The 22,556-nt window shown below is 41.3% G+C and overlaps 1 protein-coding gene across 2 annotated transcripts in view; it reads left to right on the top strand.

Annotated features, from left to right (window-relative positions):
* The window catches only part of LOC138481138 (gamma-aminobutyric acid receptor subunit beta-4), an 839,960-nt gene that overhangs the window by 690,873 nt on the left and 126,531 nt on the right, over positions 1-22,556 (top strand). Inside the window, exon 8 of one of the 2 annotated variants that reach the window (XM_069613063.1) lies at positions 4,074-4,318. In XM_069613063.1, the coding sequence (XP_069469164.1) occupies positions 4,074-4,318 (245 nt within the window). Of the gene's footprint in view, positions 1-4,073; positions 4,331-22,556 lie in introns of both variants that reach the window. The other variant, XM_069613062.1, reaches the window with a different exon arrangement.

The following is a 22,556-nucleotide window of genomic DNA, read 5'->3' as shown; positions in this document are numbered from 1 at the left end:
TCTCACATATATTAACAGCGAGATAGGTCTGCCCTAATTCAAACACATGCATGCGGCTTGTACAAAGACCTCTGAAAAATGTTTTCTCTTCTGCCGTACAACAGTCGTCTTCGTGTAAATTAATGGCTCAATATAATCATTCTAAATCCCAATAAAGCTAGTAATGAGGACACACTGCAGTACACTTTTCTCACCTAATATCACAACGTGAGCACTTGTTTCATAAAAGTATGCTGAAATTCACCTCTCAAATGAAGGTCTGTGTGGCTAAGGATTTTAGCGCATTTCACTTGCATTTGTGTTCACAAGTTACCATGAAGTTCCATAAGTACCAGAATGCAACATGATCTGAGCCCAGCAGCCAAGACTGGTTCATTATTTCACACTGTACATGGGACATCCTGAGATTTCTGAAAACTCTCCTGTGGGTTGTACTCTTTCAAGACTTAGACACGCCCCAGAGCAGCCTTTGTGATAAATCCACTAGCATGTAGGTCGACATCTTGAAGTTACGCATAATGTGTAGAATATTTGCACTTCAACGAAAAAGTGACATTTTTTAGGTATAAACAAGCAGACATGGACCATTCGGCTTATTAAAGTTTCAAAAGATATCTAGTGTGTGATTAAACTTCCTTAGGCATGGTCACAAATTAAGAATCCATCTAGGTTTCAAAATGCCAATGATCCATTCAAGCGCTAATGGCCCACACATTAACACTTAAACACAGACGAGGCTTGACAAAGGAAAGGGTTTGAAGTCTCAGCTACAATTACAAATAAGGTAGCTGCCTATCAGAAATAGAAAGCAAGGTGGTTTGAAGAAAACGGTGCATAAGGTCTTGCTGGAGACGCACAGCCTTCATGACTGCCCAACATGGCCAAGAATTGGTTCACTGTGTAGCCAGGGGGGGATGGCAAGATGCCTCAGTATTTACCCCAAGCTAACGTTGAACTCCCGGTGAATGTTTAAAAGTTAGAGTTTTGCTGTAACCAGTTCGCCCAACCCTAGAGCTAAGGATGAACAATAACTCTTTGTGGATGTTTGGATGGTGTTTGAAAGTTTTGAGAAACTTTACTCTCCACCCCATCCACTAAGCAGAACTTCAAAACCAAGTTTGTAACGAATGCAAGGTTTTGTAAAGTTTCCTCAAGGCGGGCGCTGTTGGAAACATTATTGTTCCCCAAAATTCCATCTCGCATTTCACTTTCCAAAAATGCATTTATTTTGCAAGTTTTTTGAAATTCCATTTGGAGGGGGGTTGGTGCAGTAGTTATTTTATTTTTACATTTATAAAGCGCTCACACAGCCCGCAGGCATCGAGGCGTTGTTACAGGAATTGTTTGTTTTTCTTAGTTGCGTATTTTTTTTTTATCTTAGTTACGTATTTATAATGCGCTTAAACACCCAGAGATTTCTAAGCGCGGACCCGGGGATCGAACCTGTTGTTGCTTCATGTCGTCCTGCTTCCAAGACGCGCACGCTGCCGCTGAGCTATCCTCCCGGGACAAGTTAGAGGACGAGGGGTACTAAATACATGTCCATCCAAATTCCTGTAGAGAATGTGTGCCACAATGTAGAACAAAAATCATGAAATAGATTGCTAACATACTAGGATGTGAAGTTGGCAGCTATGGTCACAGAGTACTGTGTGCGGTGAGCATGGCTGCCCAATGTGCCCAGCAGCTAGGATCACTGTGCCTGTTTGCCGCAAGGCATGGCCAGTGCGCCCCACAGTTAAGGACTCTGCACTCATTAGTGAAAGGCCGACAAAAATGTCCCTTGGACACTGTGCCAGAGGCATGGCCTTTAACCAGGAATCATGTCCTTATCAGGGTACAGCCCTGGCATGCAACCACTTTGCCTGAGGTATTGCTGAGGGTTTGGCAGAGGTTTGATGAGTATGGAGGCAGGCGATACCCACTGGGCACTACTGTTATGGGCACCAAAGGATGCGTCCTTGGCACACAGAACTGTAGGACCCTCCCATACAAAGGCACTCACTGACTCCACACCCACATGTGGCCAGTGAGCTAATGCCTACCAAGTTTTGCAGACTTTTCTTAACACTTGCATATCCTTAGAGGGGCTGGCTGTGTATCCTGTGCACCTTCAGTCAATTCCTCCCCCTCCCCCACTGGTGTGAATCAGAGATGTTCACGCAGGGAAATGAAGCCACGGATTGTGAGGTGCAAAAGTGCTTCGCGCGTTTTATGGGAAATGTTCTTTGTGAATACGATCCTTGCGCGCGTTTTATCCAAATCAAGTGTTTCCGCTTCACTGATAAAGGCCTCGATCTCGAGTTAGTAGTGGTGCTAATGTTAAATATATCTGAAACGTCGTGGTACAGACTTTATGGACATCTCTTTCCCATATGTTGGCTTCCCATCGTTCCCACACCGAATCAACAACATTATTTATACCAAGGAGCGTTCCGAGTCATGCTGCCAGCCTTTGCCCAGAGCCCTCTTATTTTCAGGCTTCATCGCTGCTGTGTGCCGGCCTGCCAGCGGCTTCTCACTCCTCACTTTGCTTCGCTCTTGGACCCTTCCAGCTCCACGACCCCTCACCGTCCCGTCCCCCCTCTCATTATCTGCATATTCTCTGACCCTAGCACACAGGTGGGGGACATTTCAAACATCAGGCCTTGAGTGTGCAGTGTAGGCACGTGGGAAAGCCTCATGTTAAATGGATCCATATCTCGCGTGTGGGTCTCCTGTACTCGGAACAGCAGCAGTATGCAAGGGTAGCAGGTTTAATTCTCGCACAAATGATTATTGCTGCACTATTTCTGTTCCATCAAGGGACCAGATGTATTCATCGTTTCTGCATGCTCAGGTTTATGTGTGTGTGCCTGTGTGTTTAAATGCTTAGTGTGCACGTTCCTCTAAATCACGTGTGCACACTGCAAAAGTGGGTGTTGCAATATATTCTGCAATTTAAGTGGATATTTACAATAAGTGTTCTTGAGACGAGATGCTTGAATTCTATAAAAAAAAAAAAAAAACTTATGGCAACAGGTGGTATAAGGAAGTTAGACATGCACATCCAATAGGCGCCCATCTGGCCTCTATTGTGCTGCAACGGAGCCACCGCAGATATGACATTTTCATTAACAAATGTACAGTATACACTGTTCTTTCTCTGTGGATTCAACCAGAGGTCATTCCGGGTTCGGAGCTAACCATGGAGTAATTAGCTCCATGGTTGCTTCCGAAACCGTCCCAAATCCGGCATGGTGAATGGAGTAATTACCGGTCCATTCCAGGGTTGGAGGGACCGGTAATTCCCCATTCACCTTTTGCCCTTCCCCATTCCCATTTCTGCCCCACAGGGCTCAATGGGAATGGGGAAGGAGGTAATTACGGCACCGTAAATTACAGTACCGTAATTACCTCCGAAGTACCTTTGCGGGTCCCGTACTTTACTCCTGCTAAAAGCAGGAGGTAAGGAAGGACCCGCAAAGGGACCTCAGAATACGGAGGTAAGGGATTACCGGCATCGGCACCCTTACGGGTGCAGGTAATTCCTTACTTCCAACCGCGGAATGACCCCGTGTCTTGTTTTTCAGCTCGTTACTGTAACAAAGTGATAGGAGCAGAGGCCATTTGTGTCTGTCCACTAAGAGGCACACGCATAATGTAATGGACCTGGAGCTGATCACCTGCCAGGTGGATTCATTGGCAACAAATGCATCAGTTCTCCTGCTTCAGGCAGATTCCCGATCCAATAAGCATAGCCTGCATTCCCAAAGACACCACTACTTATTGATCATTTGCTGGTGGTATTTGGATTTCTGCTGCGATAGATCAGCTACAATTAAAGTGTACTACCACACAATTTATCAGCTATAGCTGGGGTCTGTGACCTTTGACTCTCCAGATGTTTTGGATTACAACGTCCTTCCTAGTTAGCATAGTCAATAGTAAGGAATCATGGGAGTCGCAGTCCAAACTTCTGAAGAGCTGCAGGTTGCATACTCCTTAGCCAATAAACTGTTACCACAGCAAGTGTGCCAACTTTTAGTACATTCCGTAACTATGCACAATTTGACACATTATTTTCCTTTCAGGGGTTACAACGGTCCTCACAATGACAACGATCAACACTCACCTGCGGGAGACTCTGCCGAAGATCCCATACGTCAAGGCCATTGACGTCTACCTGATGGGCTGCTTCGTCTTCGTGTTCCTGGCTTTGCTTGAGTATGCTTTTGTGAACTACGTTTTCTTTGGCCGTGGTCCACAGCAACAGAAGAAATTGAGTGAGCGAGTGAGCAAAGCCAACAACGAACGACTCCGCTATGAAGAGAAGAGGGTGAGAGAGCAGGTCTGTCTTCGTTCTCTTGTGCAGTGTGTGCAATTCTCAAAGCATCTAGTCATCTACACTGGGAAACTCGTATTATTTCCTTTAACACCCGAATATGTTCAAATGAATCATCAGAGTAGTTCAGTATTTAAACAGTTTTTACAAGTTAGAATGCCAAATATTTTACAAAGAAATAACATGAAAGTATAAGTCAACCTGGCCATGATTCGGCCATGTAATTAGCCTGGTTGGCTAGCATACTTCGCATAACAGTACGATGAGATGAAATGTGATACGCCCTTTCGATTGCCTGAAGAACATTGTCCCCACAAACTTTCTCTTACAAAGGGGGGTGATGATCTAACACATTGTGGGACTGCTTAGGTCTATAAATGAAGACATCATAGGACATGCCAGGACGAATGAGGCATCATCCCCAGACCTGGCATTTCAGAGATTTGGGGGCTTGTTGGCAAACCTAATCCAGTAGAGTTTTCAGATCACCCAAATTGAATAGTTATGAGAAAAATATATAAAGTATCAATGGAGATATTTGTGTTTTGTGTAGTGCTCCTGGAACCCCAACTTAGTTTGACTAGTTTGTGTATTGACAAGCCTAGTTTTAGATTGTAGCTGAAATGGGAAATATTGCATGTTACTGTGCCGTAGACTTTCCCCTTGAGGTTTGATTCAAAAGTGGTACACAGCGAAAACGGGCTAAATTCTCCCTTAGCGAAACAACATGAAAAAATCCCATTTCGAAAGAGGCAAAAAAAAATTTGGAGGTCTGGGCAAAATGAAAGCTGAAGAGGGGATGGTGAGAGGGTGTATGGGGGAAGAACCCTCCTCTTTCCCATAAAAGCAAGGGGAAGGGAAGGAAAGAAAAGACTAATGCTATGATAGCATTTCTTTAATTTTCCTGGGAAACCTGGGTAAACATAATACTCCCCAGTTTGCTAGTCCATGGGCCCCTTGTGAAAAGGGTGAAAAATAGTGGAAGACAGAAAGCCTTATAGTTACTGAGCGATTACAGAAATTACATAACTACGTTTCGAGTCGGGCCAGGTTGTCCCCATTGTCCATTTTCCAACTTGAACTAACGTTAGTTGCCACATGCATCCACCCTGATTGCTGGCCCTATATCATTATGTGCATAGAAAGGTATACAGTGTTTATATCGAATCTTTTATATAGAATGAACATAAATCGAATATATTATATTCAAAAATTGTATAGTGACTGCATTTAGGGTGGGGTAACGGGTTCAATATTTTTGGGAAACTAGTGCTGAACACTCTCAAATCTGTTCACGTCTTGATCGTGTGATAACTCGGCTTTAGAACAGATCTCTCCCCGGGCCTGGGACTAGAGCAGAACACTCCCAGCAAGATCCGATATAAAGCCAGGTTATCACATTCATGAACAACCCGCTTTCAGGCAGCGGAATGCAGAAACAGGCAAACTCTCACATACTTGCAGTGGCTATCCAAACCGGGATAAATGTCCTGCAATGTACAGACATTTCTTTGTTAGGCGAGTATTGTGACTAATCAAAACCACAGAGCCCAACTTCTATTATTCACCAAAAAGGATTTCTTACTTAATCACTATAAGACATGTCTCAAATTTAAAATTGTGGGCATTCTTATGTTCCTATACTGCCCTTTGCTGTTATGCAAATCTCTAGGATTGGATTGTATGAAGAGATACTGTTTTGGGGATCAGGGGATCAGGCATGAGAGACCACGTCCCTAGGCCCCGCCCTGTCCTCCCCACTGCCCCGCCCCTCCAAGGAGGAGAGGGTTCCCCCAGTAAATATGTTTAATTTCCAGCACTGAGTAGAGGCATCAGACCTGTCAGATCAGTAATTTTCACAGCTCGACTAAACAACAATTAAAAAGTTTACTTGTATTTATTTTACTTGAAACATTTCTTAAATACAGACATTGCAAAGTAGACAGTCCAGTCCTGCGCAAAGTGATTTTCTGAAAATACAAACATGCATGGGAAATCACAAACCCGGATAATTTTGGAGCAGCTAATTTAGTACACGAAGCAATGTAATACATTGAGATGCACAGAAAAAAAACAAAGGGAAAAGAAAGGCATCTGACCGATGCATTAGCAGAGAAGGCATGAGAATAAACAGGGTTCTAATATGAAACACAGCAAACCTATGGGGCAATGGCATATAAGTCACCCAAAATGGCAGACTGTATAGCTAAGTAAGTTGAATCATCCAGGTCGCTTGCAAGGCATGAGATATAATGTGATATATATTTAAGATAGATCAGTTTCGTAAGTTTAGCAAGGTTTAAAATAATGAATTCAAAAAAGACCTTAATTAGGCTAACAGTCACTTATTTGAAAGCTTTTGCGATCTTCAGATCCCTTCTTCCGGGCACAGATGGAATGAAGCTTTCAAGGCAATTGTAAGAGTCCCCTCTGGAGATCCTTATCTGTTCATCTCTATTTTTCAGATGTGTTGTTCTTTCACAAGGAACCATGAACTTCAGAAGTTAATCCAACAAATTACAGTCTGGAAGATTTAAATGAGGCCCTGTATTTAGTATTTTAGTATTTTTCTTTATTTGTATAGCGCACCAGGCCCAGGGGCAACCGGGCGCATCACTTAGTTACAACATAGGAAAAACAGACATAACCATAATTACAAAGTTTACCAGTATAATACAGAATTAAACTACAATGTAAACTATGCTCGGGCAAGGGAGGGAAATAAACACTGCTTGGCTGCTCTCAGGAGAGCAGGAAGGGTTGGTTTAGTGTCTGTCAAGGTTGGTGCAAATCTGTTGAAGGCAGATAGGTCCGACGCAGAGCCACTGAGTCCGATGCTCACCATGCCCACCTGTCTTCAAGCTAGAAACAGGAAAGAGTCAGTCACACGTAGGACAATTGCGTTTTGGAGGCCAATCAGGTTGTTGGTCGAACGCTCATTCATTGCCTCTAGAAAGTTGGTGAGGTTGAAATATAGTAAGCCATAGGTCAGGTTGATTCCTTCATGAGATCGATGGTGGCACAGTTGTCAACATTCTGGGCGTTTTTCTCTAGAAGGCTTTTAGGGAGTGGTAGCAATTAACCATCTGCTGGAATGTTGACCTGTATTTCTCTACAGCTTATGAGTAAAAGAACAGTATCTGATATGAAACAGGGACATTAACAGGGATCCAGGTAGCTCGAGGATAATGGATTTTAAAGTGCTGATAGGTCTCAGTTGGAGGGAGTCCATCAGTGAAGCATTGCCTCAGAGAGGCTGGTTATGCTGGTACCGTGTCGATCAGGTGCCAGTGAGGAGCGTCAAAAAACTGATAGGAAGTGCCAGGTCTGCATGTCGTGACACCTGCATCTCTATGGGTGGAAAGAGTGAGAGTCTGGTAGTTGGGGTGACTCAGGAAGCAGCGATGTCTGTTCAAGCCTTCTGACAGGGTATTGAACATCTGCATGCATTTGTATTTATGTTTCTCTTGCTTCTACTGCCCTTAACTTTCTTTTGAGCACAGCAACTTTAAAGTCATCAAGGGTGTAATTTAGTTCCAGAAAATGCTTACCCATGGGACTTACCTTCATGTTATTGTGTCGATAATACAACTTAGTTGAACATTCTGTGAAAGTCATGCCAGTGAAATTAGAACATGTTATTATATATATTCACCGTTTACTTACAAAACAAAGCAATACCATGTTCCTAGTAGACTTTTCCTTTTCTGTACAAAAGATGCAAATTAGACAAGTACTTCAATTCTGGGCTGTGGGACGGGATCGTGTATTGCCTAGAAATCATAGGACTGAAGGCACACTTGGTTAAGAAGTTGTGATAACACCAGAAGCTGCTTGATGGCTGCAATTCATCTACCTTTTTGACAAACGCTTTATCAGGCAGACATGATTGTTCTACTTAAAGGTAAAGCAACACAAATTAGGTAAAGAGCAGCTGACTGGTGATAATTAACCCATTATGTTTTGGCCAAATTTATTGTCAAGAAAGTAATTTCTTTAAAATCATTCTAATGTGTGAACAAGTTGAACAACACAATTTACTACTATACATTGGTCTGGCATACATGTATCCCACCACAAATGTCAGCATAACTACCAGGACCATGTGTACATCGTATGCCAGTAGTTGTTTTTGTCCTTGATCAGCAGTAGGACAGAAGTTATGATAAGCTTGAAACAAACACTTTTATCATCACTTGTCTTTGATTGTCTTTACTGCTGGTCTTCATTATCTGATGCAGAGTTTATGAGGACTCTCAAGTGTGGGGTTCCAAGCAGGTTACCCCCAAGGCAATCAAGCAGCATGCAGAGGGTTTCGTTTCTGGTGGGGTCTTCTCCTCCATTGCTGCCATCAGGTATAAGGTAGGGTAAATGGGCGTTGGTGTTTGCTTCTCCTCAAGAAAGGATCAGACTGATCATTGCAGATCATTGCAGCAGTTAAGTGTATTATGGTCTTTATCTGCACCCTTTCTGATAGGGATGTGCTGAGTGTACCTATTGGTGTGGCAATTAACCAACCCTTTATTATCTCTCTGGCCTGCCAGGGGCCAGATCATTTGACTCTTCTGTTTACACCAGTGCGGATGGAATGGCAAGAAGTTAGGGAGGGGTTGGGCTTTAGCAGAATCTCTTCTGTGCTACTCCTCACTAGTGCAGAAAGAGAGAATGTTCCTTCTGAATGTAATGCTAAATTATGTAATGCTACATGTTTGGGCAGGCCTGGTAGGAAGGAAGAAGGGTCAGCCTGCTGGCCTGTAAGGGTGGTGGCCCATGCCCCTTCTATGGGGTTATCTCTTCTGAGTTCTGAGGGTAACCATCCTATTCTGAGATCTTCCCTAGTGTCCAAAGAACCCGGACAGCCATTTCCTGATGTTAATCGATGGACCTCAGGATAATGTTTGGCAGCAGTCAGCCGCCCAGAATCTCTTTTTCCTTTTGAGAACCAACTTTATGGCACCCGGCTCCCTGCAATCTTTCTGTTTCAAGCGACAATGTTGTCTCCTATCAGCAGGCTGCCTGGTGTCTCACTTTAGCTTCAGACACTAGTGATATCTCATTGCAGGTTGCATAACAGTCTCTCACTTCAGCTTTGGGTGCTGATGGTGTCCCATGGCAGCCAGACCCCTTGCATCTTCCTCAGACTTTGTACACCAATGGCATGCACCCATCCATAGTTTCCAGTCCTCCTTGCCAGTCAAGCAGATAGCGGATATTCAATGAACCAATCAGAAGCACTTTATGCTTCACAAGGTTGCTGATTGGCAATAGATTTCCTGGGAGATGTATATGCATTATATCAGAAAGAGGGCAAGTTGTCTACATCCAGACCTAAACATGTATCATCCTAGTGATAGTCTTCGTTAGTCTAGCCTCTGAATCAGCTAATAGCGACAGGTGTATGGTACTTCCCTTGCTTCTGTGGTAGGAAGCCGAGTAGTTAAGGACTGTTGCTGTTTTTCACCTTCTGATGAAGATCTTGCAATGTGAACTAGATATTATTTTGCAGTTCGCATTGGGATTGACTATGTGGACAACAATAACAAGATCCCACCTTTTGCGAAGTAATGGATTGCCGTAAGGGGTTGAAATGTTTTCTTTCAAGCCGTAGGCAACCTGTCCTTTTATGGAGTTGCTCATAGTGACAATTATGCAATTGTGATACCGAACTCGATATAAATAAGATCCATTGCAACATTTGGGAGGTTAGCTGTATGGCTTGGATATCCACTGTATCCCTTCCCACCAGACAACATCATCTTTTATATGATGTATGCTCTTACCACCGGAATTTGGCCTTTTTTTCCTGTTGTTATGCTGCATTCAAAACCTAAAACATCTTTGTTGAGAAATGAAAAAGAACTTACCTGTATGTTTAGGGCCTGTGAATTGACTTTCTGGGTGAAAGTTAGAAGATGGCCTCACTCATGATGCAGTAGCCAACCGCTGGTTGCGTACGCTGTTTTATTTCATTGCAGGGTCACTCAGGGATGTCAGTTAGGGGTCGCCAGGGGCTACACCAGCGACCCCTGATGTATCTCTTGCTACCCCTGTGGTCTCCCTTGCTACCCCTGAAAAAAAAAAGATTGTTTTTAAATTGAAGCTCCTGAGCTGTGGTTAGCGCCATATGGATCTTTGTTTCTGGAGTGGCTGGCTTTCTTGTTCAGGCCTCTTAAAGAAAACAGGGGGTTCCACAAGTGTACCACTTTGAGCCATGACCCTAAATAAGAGAGAATAGGAATAACAAATAATTTTTCTTTCAGGAATTCTATACAATAATTGCTAGACTCATTAAAGATTTATTTCAGGCACTCTTCAGGGGGTGAGACACTAATTTAGTCTGTTCTTAAACACCTCAAAATTCACAATGCAGACAAAAACCTCCAAAAAGCATTTAGAGTAAAATAAGCATCCATTTCGGACTATGGGCCTCATCACGAGTTGGGTGGTAACGCTGGCGCTAATAGCCCTACTGCCAAACCCCCCAGCGCTATTAGCGCCGGATCACGGGTTTGGCGGAACGGTTATTGCCCATTCCCCATTGGGCCCATTTGGGAATTCCTCATCCCCCATTGGGCCCAATGGGAAAAATGTGCGCTATTACCGCCGGCAGATTTCCCGCCGGTGGTAAACGCACCAAAAATCAGCAGAGTTGCCGCGGATTTCCCCCAGCTCACAACTGGGTGGAAATCCGCCAAAGCCATGATTTGGTGGACCGTTAAATGCAGCGGTAATAGCGCTACCGCCGCATTTAAGGGTTACCGCCAAACTCGTGATGAGCCCCTATGTATTTTGCTTTTCACAAGTTGTAGTGATAGCATGTATTTTTCTGCCGTTGTCTCTGTTACAATCATCACAAGATATTCCATCTCAGTCTCCTCGGTAACTTGACAAAATCCTTGCAGCCAAAATCTCGTGTACAGTGTAGAAATGTTTGACCATAACACATAAAGTGGTCCTTGATTTCATTGTGTAACAATGAATGCCTTGTTGTAATGTGAATAAGGTAGGACGTACAGCACTAGAAAAGGCAGAACACTGCAGAGGCCTCTGTAACAAGATGAGCGGTCAAAGAGCGGTCAAAGAGGTCTTTCAAGATCACCAGAAATGAGCAGTCTTGTCACTTTGTTTTGGTTTTTAGTGCTGGTTTATTGACAAACTAAAGCCGGCATGTGTTTCGACCCAACAGGGGTCTTTATCAAGGCGTGTGTTGGGGGTCAAGGACGTATGGGTTGGATGATGAGCTCCTCTGTGGTGGCTCTGCTGAGTAGCAAGCGGTCGGGCCAGCAAGGCCTCTGTAACAAGATGAGTGGTCACAGTGATCACAGAGTACACTTGAGTATGTATTTGTTGGGCTGCGAGCATAGGAAAATGTGTGCGGATTAGCCACATACATTGTATGAGGTTGCTCTCCCATCATTCATTTTAATTTCAAAACTTCAAAAAAGCCCAGTCGAGCGCTCAATCCCTGTGCGTATGGTCGAATTTCTCACATGTAATCAGTCACCTCTTTCAGATCTTATATTGTCACCCATCCATCACCCGGAAAACCAATCCATAACAAATCTCCTTCTTATATGGGCAATTGGGTCCATTGCTACATTGGAATGGATCACTACCCTTTCATCACCTTGACATCCATGTCTGCCCATTTCAATGTGTTCAAAATCAGCTAAGGTTGTCTCAATGCACTATACCAAGATTTGAAGGGTTCACTCCATCCTTTTCTGAGCATCTGCTGTGCTTCAGAGGAATGAATCGCCCCTAATGTGAAAAGCCTTGAGTAGGCTACATCTGGGTTCTCTGTCTTAACGTATAAGAACAAATTAGATTTAAACATCTTCTCCACGACTATATAGTCGGGGAATATATTACATGAGACAATTGTCCTGGGTGACAGAATTGCCTCATAAATCACATTCCCACATGAAGAACGTATATTGGTTTCTTAAATAGTTTATGCTAGGTGGATAAGTAACACAATGCAGCCTTTGGTCCCAAAGCATCCATAACAGAGCACCCTCGCCGGATTGGTGCACGCCCTCCCTGGCCCATGAAGAAGCATGGCAGTGGTCTGGCCTTTGGCACCAGTTCTCCTACAAGGTTTGCTCTTCTGGTCCAGCTTCTAATCTCAGGAAGGTTTATTTCATGTTTATGTTTTGTTGTGTTATGACGTGGCAGCCTGAACTTGCAGATTGCTTAGCAGTACCCACAGTCCTTCCATTTTGTGAAGTTGAGAGTGTTGATTAAAACACAAACCGATATGCAAATGATATACAGACACACTGCGTGCATTTTATGTGAATTTAGTTCCTTAAATCAAAAGAGCAGCAGTGAAACACATTAGGGGGAGTGTGCCCCTGAATATATGACATATATTGTCGCTGATGCAGCCGAATCCCTCTCAGAATATTATATGGATGTGACATACAGATTTCCCGTTGCGGCTCACTGTAATAGATGAGCCATGCCCCTCTTACATTCATGACATTTGATTAAGAAGTACATATCACACATTTACCAGCATAAATAAGCACAGTCTTTTTGGATCTTATATAATACACATCCATCTTTACTCATTTCGTCTGCAAACTGGTCTGGCTGTCACCTGTAAGCCAATCCCACCCGATCCACTCACTTTCTTGTGTCCCATGATCGGATGTTGAATTGGACCCATACAGTTTCCCCTCAGCAGACAAGTGCCATACAGCTGCCTCTCCTCGGTGGTACCCCGAAGAAACCAACTAAATATGGCTTGCAGTGCAGTTACACTTACGGTGGTGTAAGGGAAAGAGATGCATGTACTGTTGCATCTGCAAAACAATTATGTCCAACAATATTTTTGAACCTTAACACTCCTTCAGTTGGTCGGCACAAGGGTTAATGCTTTCAATGAGTGGATCTTCCATTGAGGAGTTTGGTGCCGGGGATCCATAAAGCAGAGTCCAGTTGCCCTGCGCCTACTGCAATCACCATAGATCCTGTGACTGACAGAGTGAAAGAAGGGGATTTCATGATGGAAAGAGGACTTGTTTTGCACGAGGCACTGTATTCCTAAGTGTGCAGTTGAGTTGCGTACTTTTAAGAGCTCGACTACAGCGAAGGTATTTGTATATTGGACACTGGTGGCTTGAACCAAAGCTCTGTTTTGTGACATTGGATATGTTGACTGCCAATCAATATCACATGTTTGAAAGTGATATTGTGAACTCTTATAGATCTAGTGCTCTAGTCTGGATTTATATCAGTTGATTTTCTTGCCTCACTCCCCACAAGCACTGACGCACACTGACGCACATATGGCAGCCGGCAAGACGCAGATAGAAATGCAGGGGTCTCTTGGCTCCCATTTCCATTTCGCATTCTACTATCATCTATTGTTGTGTGTGTCATGTCGATGATGTTGAAATTACGTTGTTGGTTCTTGATCCAAGTAGTCACCCAAAATATTGCAAATGCTGAAAGTCGCGTGTCCTGGAATTGAAAACATTGCTTTGGGAGCCATGCTTTCTCAGAAGCTCTCGATCGACGGGTACAAAATAGGAAACTCTACACCACCTCTAGAGTGAAGCCTGGTTTTGCGAGAGGGTCTGGGACCAGGCACGGCAATAGAGTGTACGGTTTGGTGTATGCAGAGAAAATTGTGATACTCTTCGGCAGCATTAAGGGTCCCGGTACTGTTAGCCTACCTTTTCAATAAGGTGTACCACAGTGAAGTGAAGACAAAGCCTTTGGGATACTCTAAAATAGAGACCTTATAAACGTTAACCCTGGATCTCTACCTATTCCCCACTCTCCCTATGTGTCTTAACCTTTCATGAATATGCCTGTTAGTACTGCATATACCATCCTCTTGCCAAGCCTAGACCTCGTTATCTGCCCAACAATCACATGACAGCCTAGTGGTTGCAGGAGCAAGGATATGATGTGGCTTTTTCTGCTGAGATTTTCTGCTAACCCCCAAATCCTTCCCATCATCCAGAGGCGCAAGCGGTATCAAGTTGAGCTCTTAAATGTGCTTAAGTGTACCCGTCCTTTACTGGGTTGTGCTTATCTGGTGGCTAGGTTCACCTGCTTGAAATTCAACAAATAGGGCGCACGCAGCATTCTGGAAAGAAAATATATCTAAATTCAACAGGAAAAATGCTAATTTTTAATAGTAAATTCAACAGGAAAAATGCTATTTTTTAATAGTGTCCTGCAGTATTTTAATGCTACACAATATTTCAAATACTAGAGCAAATATTTGACAAATGTAAAGGTCTGTACGAGGTATGTAGAGAGTTAGTGCCCACATGTTGCATTAAATGTAGCTTTGATTTTCTTTTCTGTGCATAAATACACTCTTGCCATATCCCTCATATTCAACTAAGTAGCTTCTAAGAATTATTGCTTTCACTACGATCACTCTAGGTGTAATGGGAATATTAAGAATCTCAAATGATTCTAACGTGATTGTTATGGTGTAAGATCGCTGCATGTGCATGAGAAGGCAACCATATTATGAAAACGTGGCAATCAAAGCATTTCACCATCTACATTTCTTAGTGATCAGCAAAACATAAACATTTGTACTAACTTTTTTTCGGATATGGTCTGCCGTGACACAAGTCAAATGTGCTGAAACCAGTCCATGGCCACCCACAGTTCAATTGGGACATCTCCTTTGAGACCCAGAGTGCACTGCAAGACTGCTGCTTCCATCTACCAAGCCAGGGAGGGGAAGCTTGCAGGCCTAGACCCAGCGTCTGTCAGCAGTAGCCTCCGCAAAGGCTGTATTATTGGGTTAAATTTCAATAAATTGCATTAAATAACCAACATAGACATGTTAAGAGAAAAGTCAGCAGGGTTAAGACACTCTCAGCCATATCTTACAAAAAGAGTTGCACCACTGAAAAGTTTGAGAGCCCCTGTACCACGCTAAAGTTAATCTGTCATTGAATCTCAACAAGTCTGCCTCCTGTACCAAAGTTACTGTGAAACATGAACAAAGCTGCTGAACCATCGTGTGAAATAAGGCTACACATGTTATTTGAAGGATGCAGAGGGTGCTTTGGATACAGTAATATTAATTACGGTATTATTGTAGTACATCGTGGAATCTCGTTTCCACTTTCCATGCCTCTGTGTGTGAATGCCTGTCAGTGTGATGTCAGAGTGCGTGAGGTCATGTGTGGAATATGAGTGTATGTGGAATGTTGATCCTCCTGGGGCTCCACCCAGGACAGTTGGAGGCAGTTACTTGGATGTTGGGCACTGGTGGGTCCTACGTTTTCATTACTCTTACTTAAAGATCTTAATGGACTTACCTGATGAACTTACCTGTGGCTGCAGGGATATTCGTTACTCCAAATTGGATACACAGCCTGTCCAGGAGTGGGCCAGAAGAAGGGATCAACGGTTCTGTGATAGGGGAAGCAGCCAATCGTGAGCTCACCAACACCCAGTGGAGACCCACCACCTAGGGAGGCCTTCAAGGATAAGGTAGGCCCAATTGAGCACAATCCTTTGTCCAGGAAAACAGAGAGAGGACTTCTCTACTGTGTAGGACCAAGGGACTAGAAAATGCAAAAAGAAATTGCACACCCTATATTATAAATGAATTGTTAGTCTAAGTTAGAGAGATTCAAAGCTCCAATGGCTTGTTCAGTCATTAAATGCTCTTTAGGGGTGTGGGGGAGAAAACCAACAACCTCGGTATCAAAGGTCAGTAATATCATGAAAAAACATGGAATTCCTATTAATAATAATAGGAACTCCCGTCCCCTGCACACCTCTTGATATTGGAAAAAAATCCAACCAAAATTTAAATAAGTGTCACAATTTTCACTAGTTTATGTTTTTAGAACAGCTAAATTCGTAAGTCATTTTGTTTTGTAATTCTTAAATAGAAAGCAAATTTCAATATACACAGTGTTGTACCAAAATTATTTATCCACATGATATTTTTAATACTTATTTTAAACCAAAATCAGACTTCAATTCACTCAAGGTTACATAAAATACAAAACATTCTTGAAATGGAGCTCTACGCGTTTCGAGAGTGTGCCTCTCTTCTTCAGGAGCAATAACTATTTCATTAAACACAGTGTTTCCTAATAATATTGATAATTCAACAATACTCTAAATATAAGTTTCAACAAATAATTACTCTTCCAAACACCAAACAACAGTGTTTTTCTTTTCTTTAGGACTTCAAATGTCCATTTCGATGTGGAATGATGGAAACGTCATTTTATGAGACAGTTCTCATATGTTCTGAAAATAATAATAATAATGATATGTGTATTAGATAAGGGGTAGATCAAATCGTCACTATGGTGTTAGAAGGGTAAGTATCCTTGTTCCTACCTGTGTATTGTTGTCAAGGCCTGTGTGTTTCCAGATTCTGTAATACACCGTGTGTCGTCATGTTTATCCACTATAATGCCTAGTCAGCTTACATTCTATATAAAGTATAATGATATGTGTCAAGCTATAATAAAACGATTTTCCAATTCTACAAGATTACATTCAAAAGTCAATGTGTTACCTGTGTGTTGCTGCAGTATCGAGTAATAGCGATGTTAAAAGTCCCCGCACAGGAGTCGATTCCCATTAGTTCTCGAAAAATCTACACGAAGAATAACGAGTGTAAGTGTTTTCAATAATCAACTAAGTATCAGTCATTTTTAGATACGGGTCCATCTACATTCTTACCTGTGTCAGTGATTTCCTCGCCTCAAAAGATATGTCCTACAGTCTACTCGCGGGTAACACGGTTCACTCGCTACCTTTGGTTATTTAAAGTCATATGACGTGAGATTTAATGTCATGTGGCATATGATCTCCGTCACGTGATGTCCTAGACTTCTGGGAGTTGTAGTGCCCACGCCCACGGACCTACAAAGACTTAGATAGTTAAAAGACATTTAATCTCTCACTTTGTCCCACACTTTGTCCCACACTAAAGCTTGTGTGGTTTAATTAACGCGGGTGGTATAAAACATCTAACTGTTGGGAATAATAATGTTCAACGAGTGTATATGTCTACAAACACTTGCGGACATGAGTTCTTATGTTATCAAGAGGTATCTATATCTGATAGTGTATGTAGAGGTATTCCATCTGATGGTGTGGAATTCTGGGAATTGTGGTCTTTTACTGGTCTTTTACACTGAATGGTGTCTCAACACATATTAATTGTTCGTACTGTTTAGTTGCAGCGATGTGCATAATATATGTAGGTTATTAAGCTACAGACTGTCTTTCCATTATTCCACATCATTTCACCTTGATTATTACTTATACAACCATATGAAAACGAATGTAAAGGCAGGTATACAAAACGAAGGTATACAAAACGAATGTTGGTAACAAAGGAAAATTCAAGGGAACATCAATCAACCTTTGTCACAGCACTATTTCTTTGTTGTTTTTCATAAAAATACATTTAGAGAATACTCTTCGTTCATGCCTCTAGGTTCTAAGGCATCTCATTTGTGTACCCAGAACATTTCTGTACGGGATAGGATTTGTTGTAGGTTCCCTCCTCTGGCTGGTCGTGTAATGATTTCAAGAACAACAAATTTGAATTGTGAAATTGTGTGTTTGTGATCTCTAAAAGGTCTTGTAACTGGTGACTTCAGATTTCCTGTTCTTATGTTAGACTTATGTTCCGAGATGCGTTCTTTCACCCGTCTCAGCGTCTGGCCAACATAATATTCTTCACAAACCATCACCCTCAACACCTTAAAAACTATTTACCTCTAAGCCAACTGCAAAGAATTAAACGGATTGTCTCAAATGAAAATACATATGCGGAAGCAGAGAGTGAATTGATTCACGTGACGGAGATCATATGCCACATGACATTAAATCTCACGTCACATGACTTTAAATAACCAAAGGTAGCGAGTGAACCGTGTTACCCGCGAGAAGACTGTAGGACATATCTTTTGAGGCGAGGAAATCACTGACACAGGTAAGAATGTAAATGGACCCATATCTAAAAATGACTGATACTTAGTTGATTATTCAAAACACTTACACTCGTTATTCTTCGTGTAGATTTTTCGAGAACTAATGGGAATCGACTCCTGTGCGGGGACTGTTAACATCGCTATTACTCGATACTGCAGCAACACACAGGTAACACATTAACTTTTGAATCTAAACTTGTAGAATTGGAAAAGAGTTTTATTATAGCCTGACAGATATCATTATACTTTATATAGAATGTAAGCTGACTAGGCATTACGGTGGATAAACACGACGACACACAGTGTATTACAGAATCTGGAAACACACATGCCTTGACAACAATACACAGGTAGGAACAAGGATACTTACCCTTCTAACACCATACTGACGATTTGATCTACCCATTATCTAATACACATATCATTATTATTATTATTTTCAGAACATATGACAACTGTCTCATAAGATGACATTTCCATCATTCCACATCGAAATGGACATTTGAAGTCCTAAAGAAAAGAAAAACACTGTTGTTTGGTGTTTGGAAGAGAAATTATTTGTTCAAACTTATATTTAGAGTATTGTTGAATTATCAATATTATTAGGAAACACTGTGTTTAATGAAATATGTATTGCTCCTGAAGAAGAGAGGCACAATCTCAAAACGCGTAGAGATCCATATCAAGAAAGTTTTGTATTTTATTTAACCTTCAGTGAATTGAACTCTGATTTTGGTTTCAAATAAGTATTAAAAATATCATGTGGATAAATAATTTTGGTACAACACTGTGTATATTGAAATTTGCTTTCTATTTAAGAATTACAAAACAAAATGACTTATGAATTTAGCTGTTCTAAAAACATAAACTAGTGAAAATTGTGACACTTATTTAAATTTTGGTTGGATCTTTTTTCCTATATCAAGAGGTGTGCAGGAGAGGGGAGTTCCTATTAATATTAATAGGAATTCCACGTTTTTGCATGATATTACTGACCTTTGATACCGAGGTTGTTGGTTTTCTCCCCCGCACCTCTAAAGAGCATTTAACGACTGAACAAGCCATTGGAGCTTTGAATCTCTCTAACTTAGACTAACAATTCATTTATAATATAGGGTGTGCAATTTCTTTTTGCATTTTCTAGTATAGTATCCCATTGATTTGGTTTGGTATCAACACAAGACTAGCACCCCACCCCTTTGAAGTGAATACCCTAGCTCTTTTCATCAGAAGATGTCCTTTTCTAAAATAAATGCACTTACAAGTAAACATGCAAAAATGTTAGCATTTACAGAAGAGGTAGCTGTACGGATATTGGGCTTAATAAAAAGCACAAGGAAATCAACGACAACTCAGGACAAACCAGATAGCATCATCAATAACCTAGAAAAACTCATTAGAAGAGAAATAGCACAGAAACTACATGCTACAACCCTAACTGAATATTATAAATCACAAAAAATACAGAGAGGACTACGAATTTATCTTAAGCCAACACTCTGCAAGGACAACAGCGATTTTGTGGCTAGATGGGAACGCATTTTAAATAAATGCTCACTGGACTTAATTCTTCTTACAATTGAAGAACTAGCATCATCATTATCCAAATTAGATACAGAAATAGCAGAATTGAAAGATCAACTAGTTTTGTTAACCTCTGTAGATGAATTGAAGAATGTTTTGGCCTTTACGAATGAGAAATTGGATTCATATAAGAAAGACATAGAACAGAGGAAGATACGAAAATACTGCAGAGATACATTGGATTATTCGAGGGACATAGTATACACGTGGCAAGAATATTACCATCAGCAGAATCAGCAATTTCAAAATTCAAAACAAAGAACACCTCCACACAAAACACCAAGAAGAGGAAGTAAAAGCACAGATCCATCAAGTGACGCATCAAGTGAGGGAAGAGAACCAACATCTACACAACCATTACCATCAACATCAGGAGTTACCCCAACAGGAACAACTCCAACACCCCAGATTGAAGAAGTCCAACTAGACACTCTCAATGTTTTAGAAGACGGCGATCGCGAAGAGGAAGGAAGAAAGCTAAGGAGCAAAAAGAAAACTCCAACCTGATTATAAATATTTCGACCAAAGTTTTCAATAAACAACAACTGGACCTACTCAGTTTAGGTTTATCCTTTGTACCAACAAATCAAACAAATTTGTTTAATGAGGAAGTGAACTTATTTAAACTAATAAGGAAAATGGAATTGAAATTGTTTTTTGATTCTATACCACCAATGCAAGAGAGATCAACATCATTTGACACATTAGAAATGAAGCCCAAAAGTAGTTTCATCGCTAATGTTCGAAATTCGACACTAGATTTGTTCGAGATGAAAATGAAGAAAGATCTGAGGTCGATGAAATTTGCAGAAGTTAGACAACAAAACCTTCGGAAACATCAACATAGAATACTTCAAGATTTAGCTAATGACAGGACGATTGAGATTAAACCAGCTGACAAGGGGGGCGCAATAGTTATAATGGATGCCGACTTATACAAACAAGGCTGTCTGTCCTTACTCGAAGATACTAACACTTACATGACTCTTGAGCATGATCCGACAAAAGAGATCCAACGCATGATTGAAGAAGTGGTGAATGAAGCAGCAGAAGAAAAGTGGATCACAGAGAAACCAAGGATTTTCTATTGAATAAAAATCCAATTCTTCCGGTATTCTACGGATTACCTAAAGTTCACAAAAATCGAACAAATCCTCCATTCAGGCCAATTGTGGCAGCGACAGAAAGTGTTTTTGGCCACTGTCTAGGTACCTCGATAAATTACTTCAAACAATTATTCAAGCAACATCAACTTATCTAAGAGATACCACTCACCTATTGAATATTTTGAACATGCTAGATCAAGTTGAAGAAAATTGGATACTGTTCACACTCGACATACAATCTTTGTATACATCAATCCCACATGAAGAAGGACTGGAAGCTCTAGAATGGCTGTTACTTCAACAAGAATTTTTTCCATCCAATAAAACATTTGCTATTCAACTTGCCAAGATGATTCTTTATAACAATTACTTCAGATTCAAGGTCAATATTATTTACAGGTATCAGGAACTTCAATGGGGGCAGCCATGGCCCCGGCATATGCAAACACTTTTATGTTTTATTTTGAAACTCAGCATGTTCTAGAAAATCCAAGATGGTCAGACAAACTGAAAATGTGGCGACGTTATATTGATGACATTTTTGCAATATGGAGAGGCACAACAGAAGAATTGGGAAGTTTCATTGTATACCTGAATTCATGTAACAGCCGTATTAAGTGTACCCTTAAAATTGGAACACCGGCAGTACATTTCCTAGATACAAAGATCTACCCAGAAAATGGGAAATTGCAAACAAAGGTTTACAGGAAACCCACGGATGTGAACAACCATTTATTCTTCACGAGCCATCACCCTCAACACCTTTAAAACAATTCTTCTCTAAGCCAACTGCAAAGAATTAAATGGATTGTCTCAAATGAAAATACATATGCGGAAGCAGAGAGTGAATTGATTATACGATTTGAAGAGAGAAGATTGCCGGAAAGAATTACAACAGAAGCTAAAGAGAAATGTCAATTAAAGAACAGATCAGATCTTCTGATTAAAAAAAACTAAACAAGAAAAGGATAATCCTGCACTGATCTACTTGTCACAATACTCCACCAAAAGTACACAAATTAAAAGGACATTACATAAAAATTGGAAAATAACTAGATTGGACCCACAACTCTGTACTCTGTTCCCAAAACCACTGCTAATGGCCTATACAAGAGAAGAAACTTACGGGACTCACTGGTAAAGGCAGAGAGAACAAGTACAACACAACAACGGTTATTGTTGAAACCAAAAAAAGGAACATTTCCATGTTTAAACTGTAGCCAGTGTAACAATGTCAAAAAAGGTCCAATAATCAGACATCCATACATAGGTCAGAAGATCAACTTACAACACTTTGCCACCTGCGAGAACATTTGTGTAATATATGGATTAATTTGCCCATGTGGCAAATATTATGTTGGCCAGACGCTGAGACGGGTGAAAGACTGCATCTCGAAACATAAGTCTAACATAAGAACAGGAAATCTGAAGTCACTGTTTACAAGACATTTTAGAGATCACAAACACACAATTTCACAACTCAAATTTGTTATTCTTGAAATCATTACACGACCAGCCAGAGGAGGGAACCTACAACAAATCCTATCCCATAGAGAATGTTCTGGGTACACAAATTAGATGCCT

Source organism: Ambystoma mexicanum, chromosome 5p (assembly GCF_040938575.1).
Source record: "Ambystoma mexicanum isolate Mex_15411 chromosome 5p, UKY_AmexF1_1, whole genome shotgun sequence".
NCBI lineage: Eukaryota > Metazoa > Chordata > Amphibia > Caudata > Ambystomatidae > Ambystoma > Ambystoma mexicanum.
This window is presented reverse-complemented; position numbering and strand designations above follow the sequence as displayed.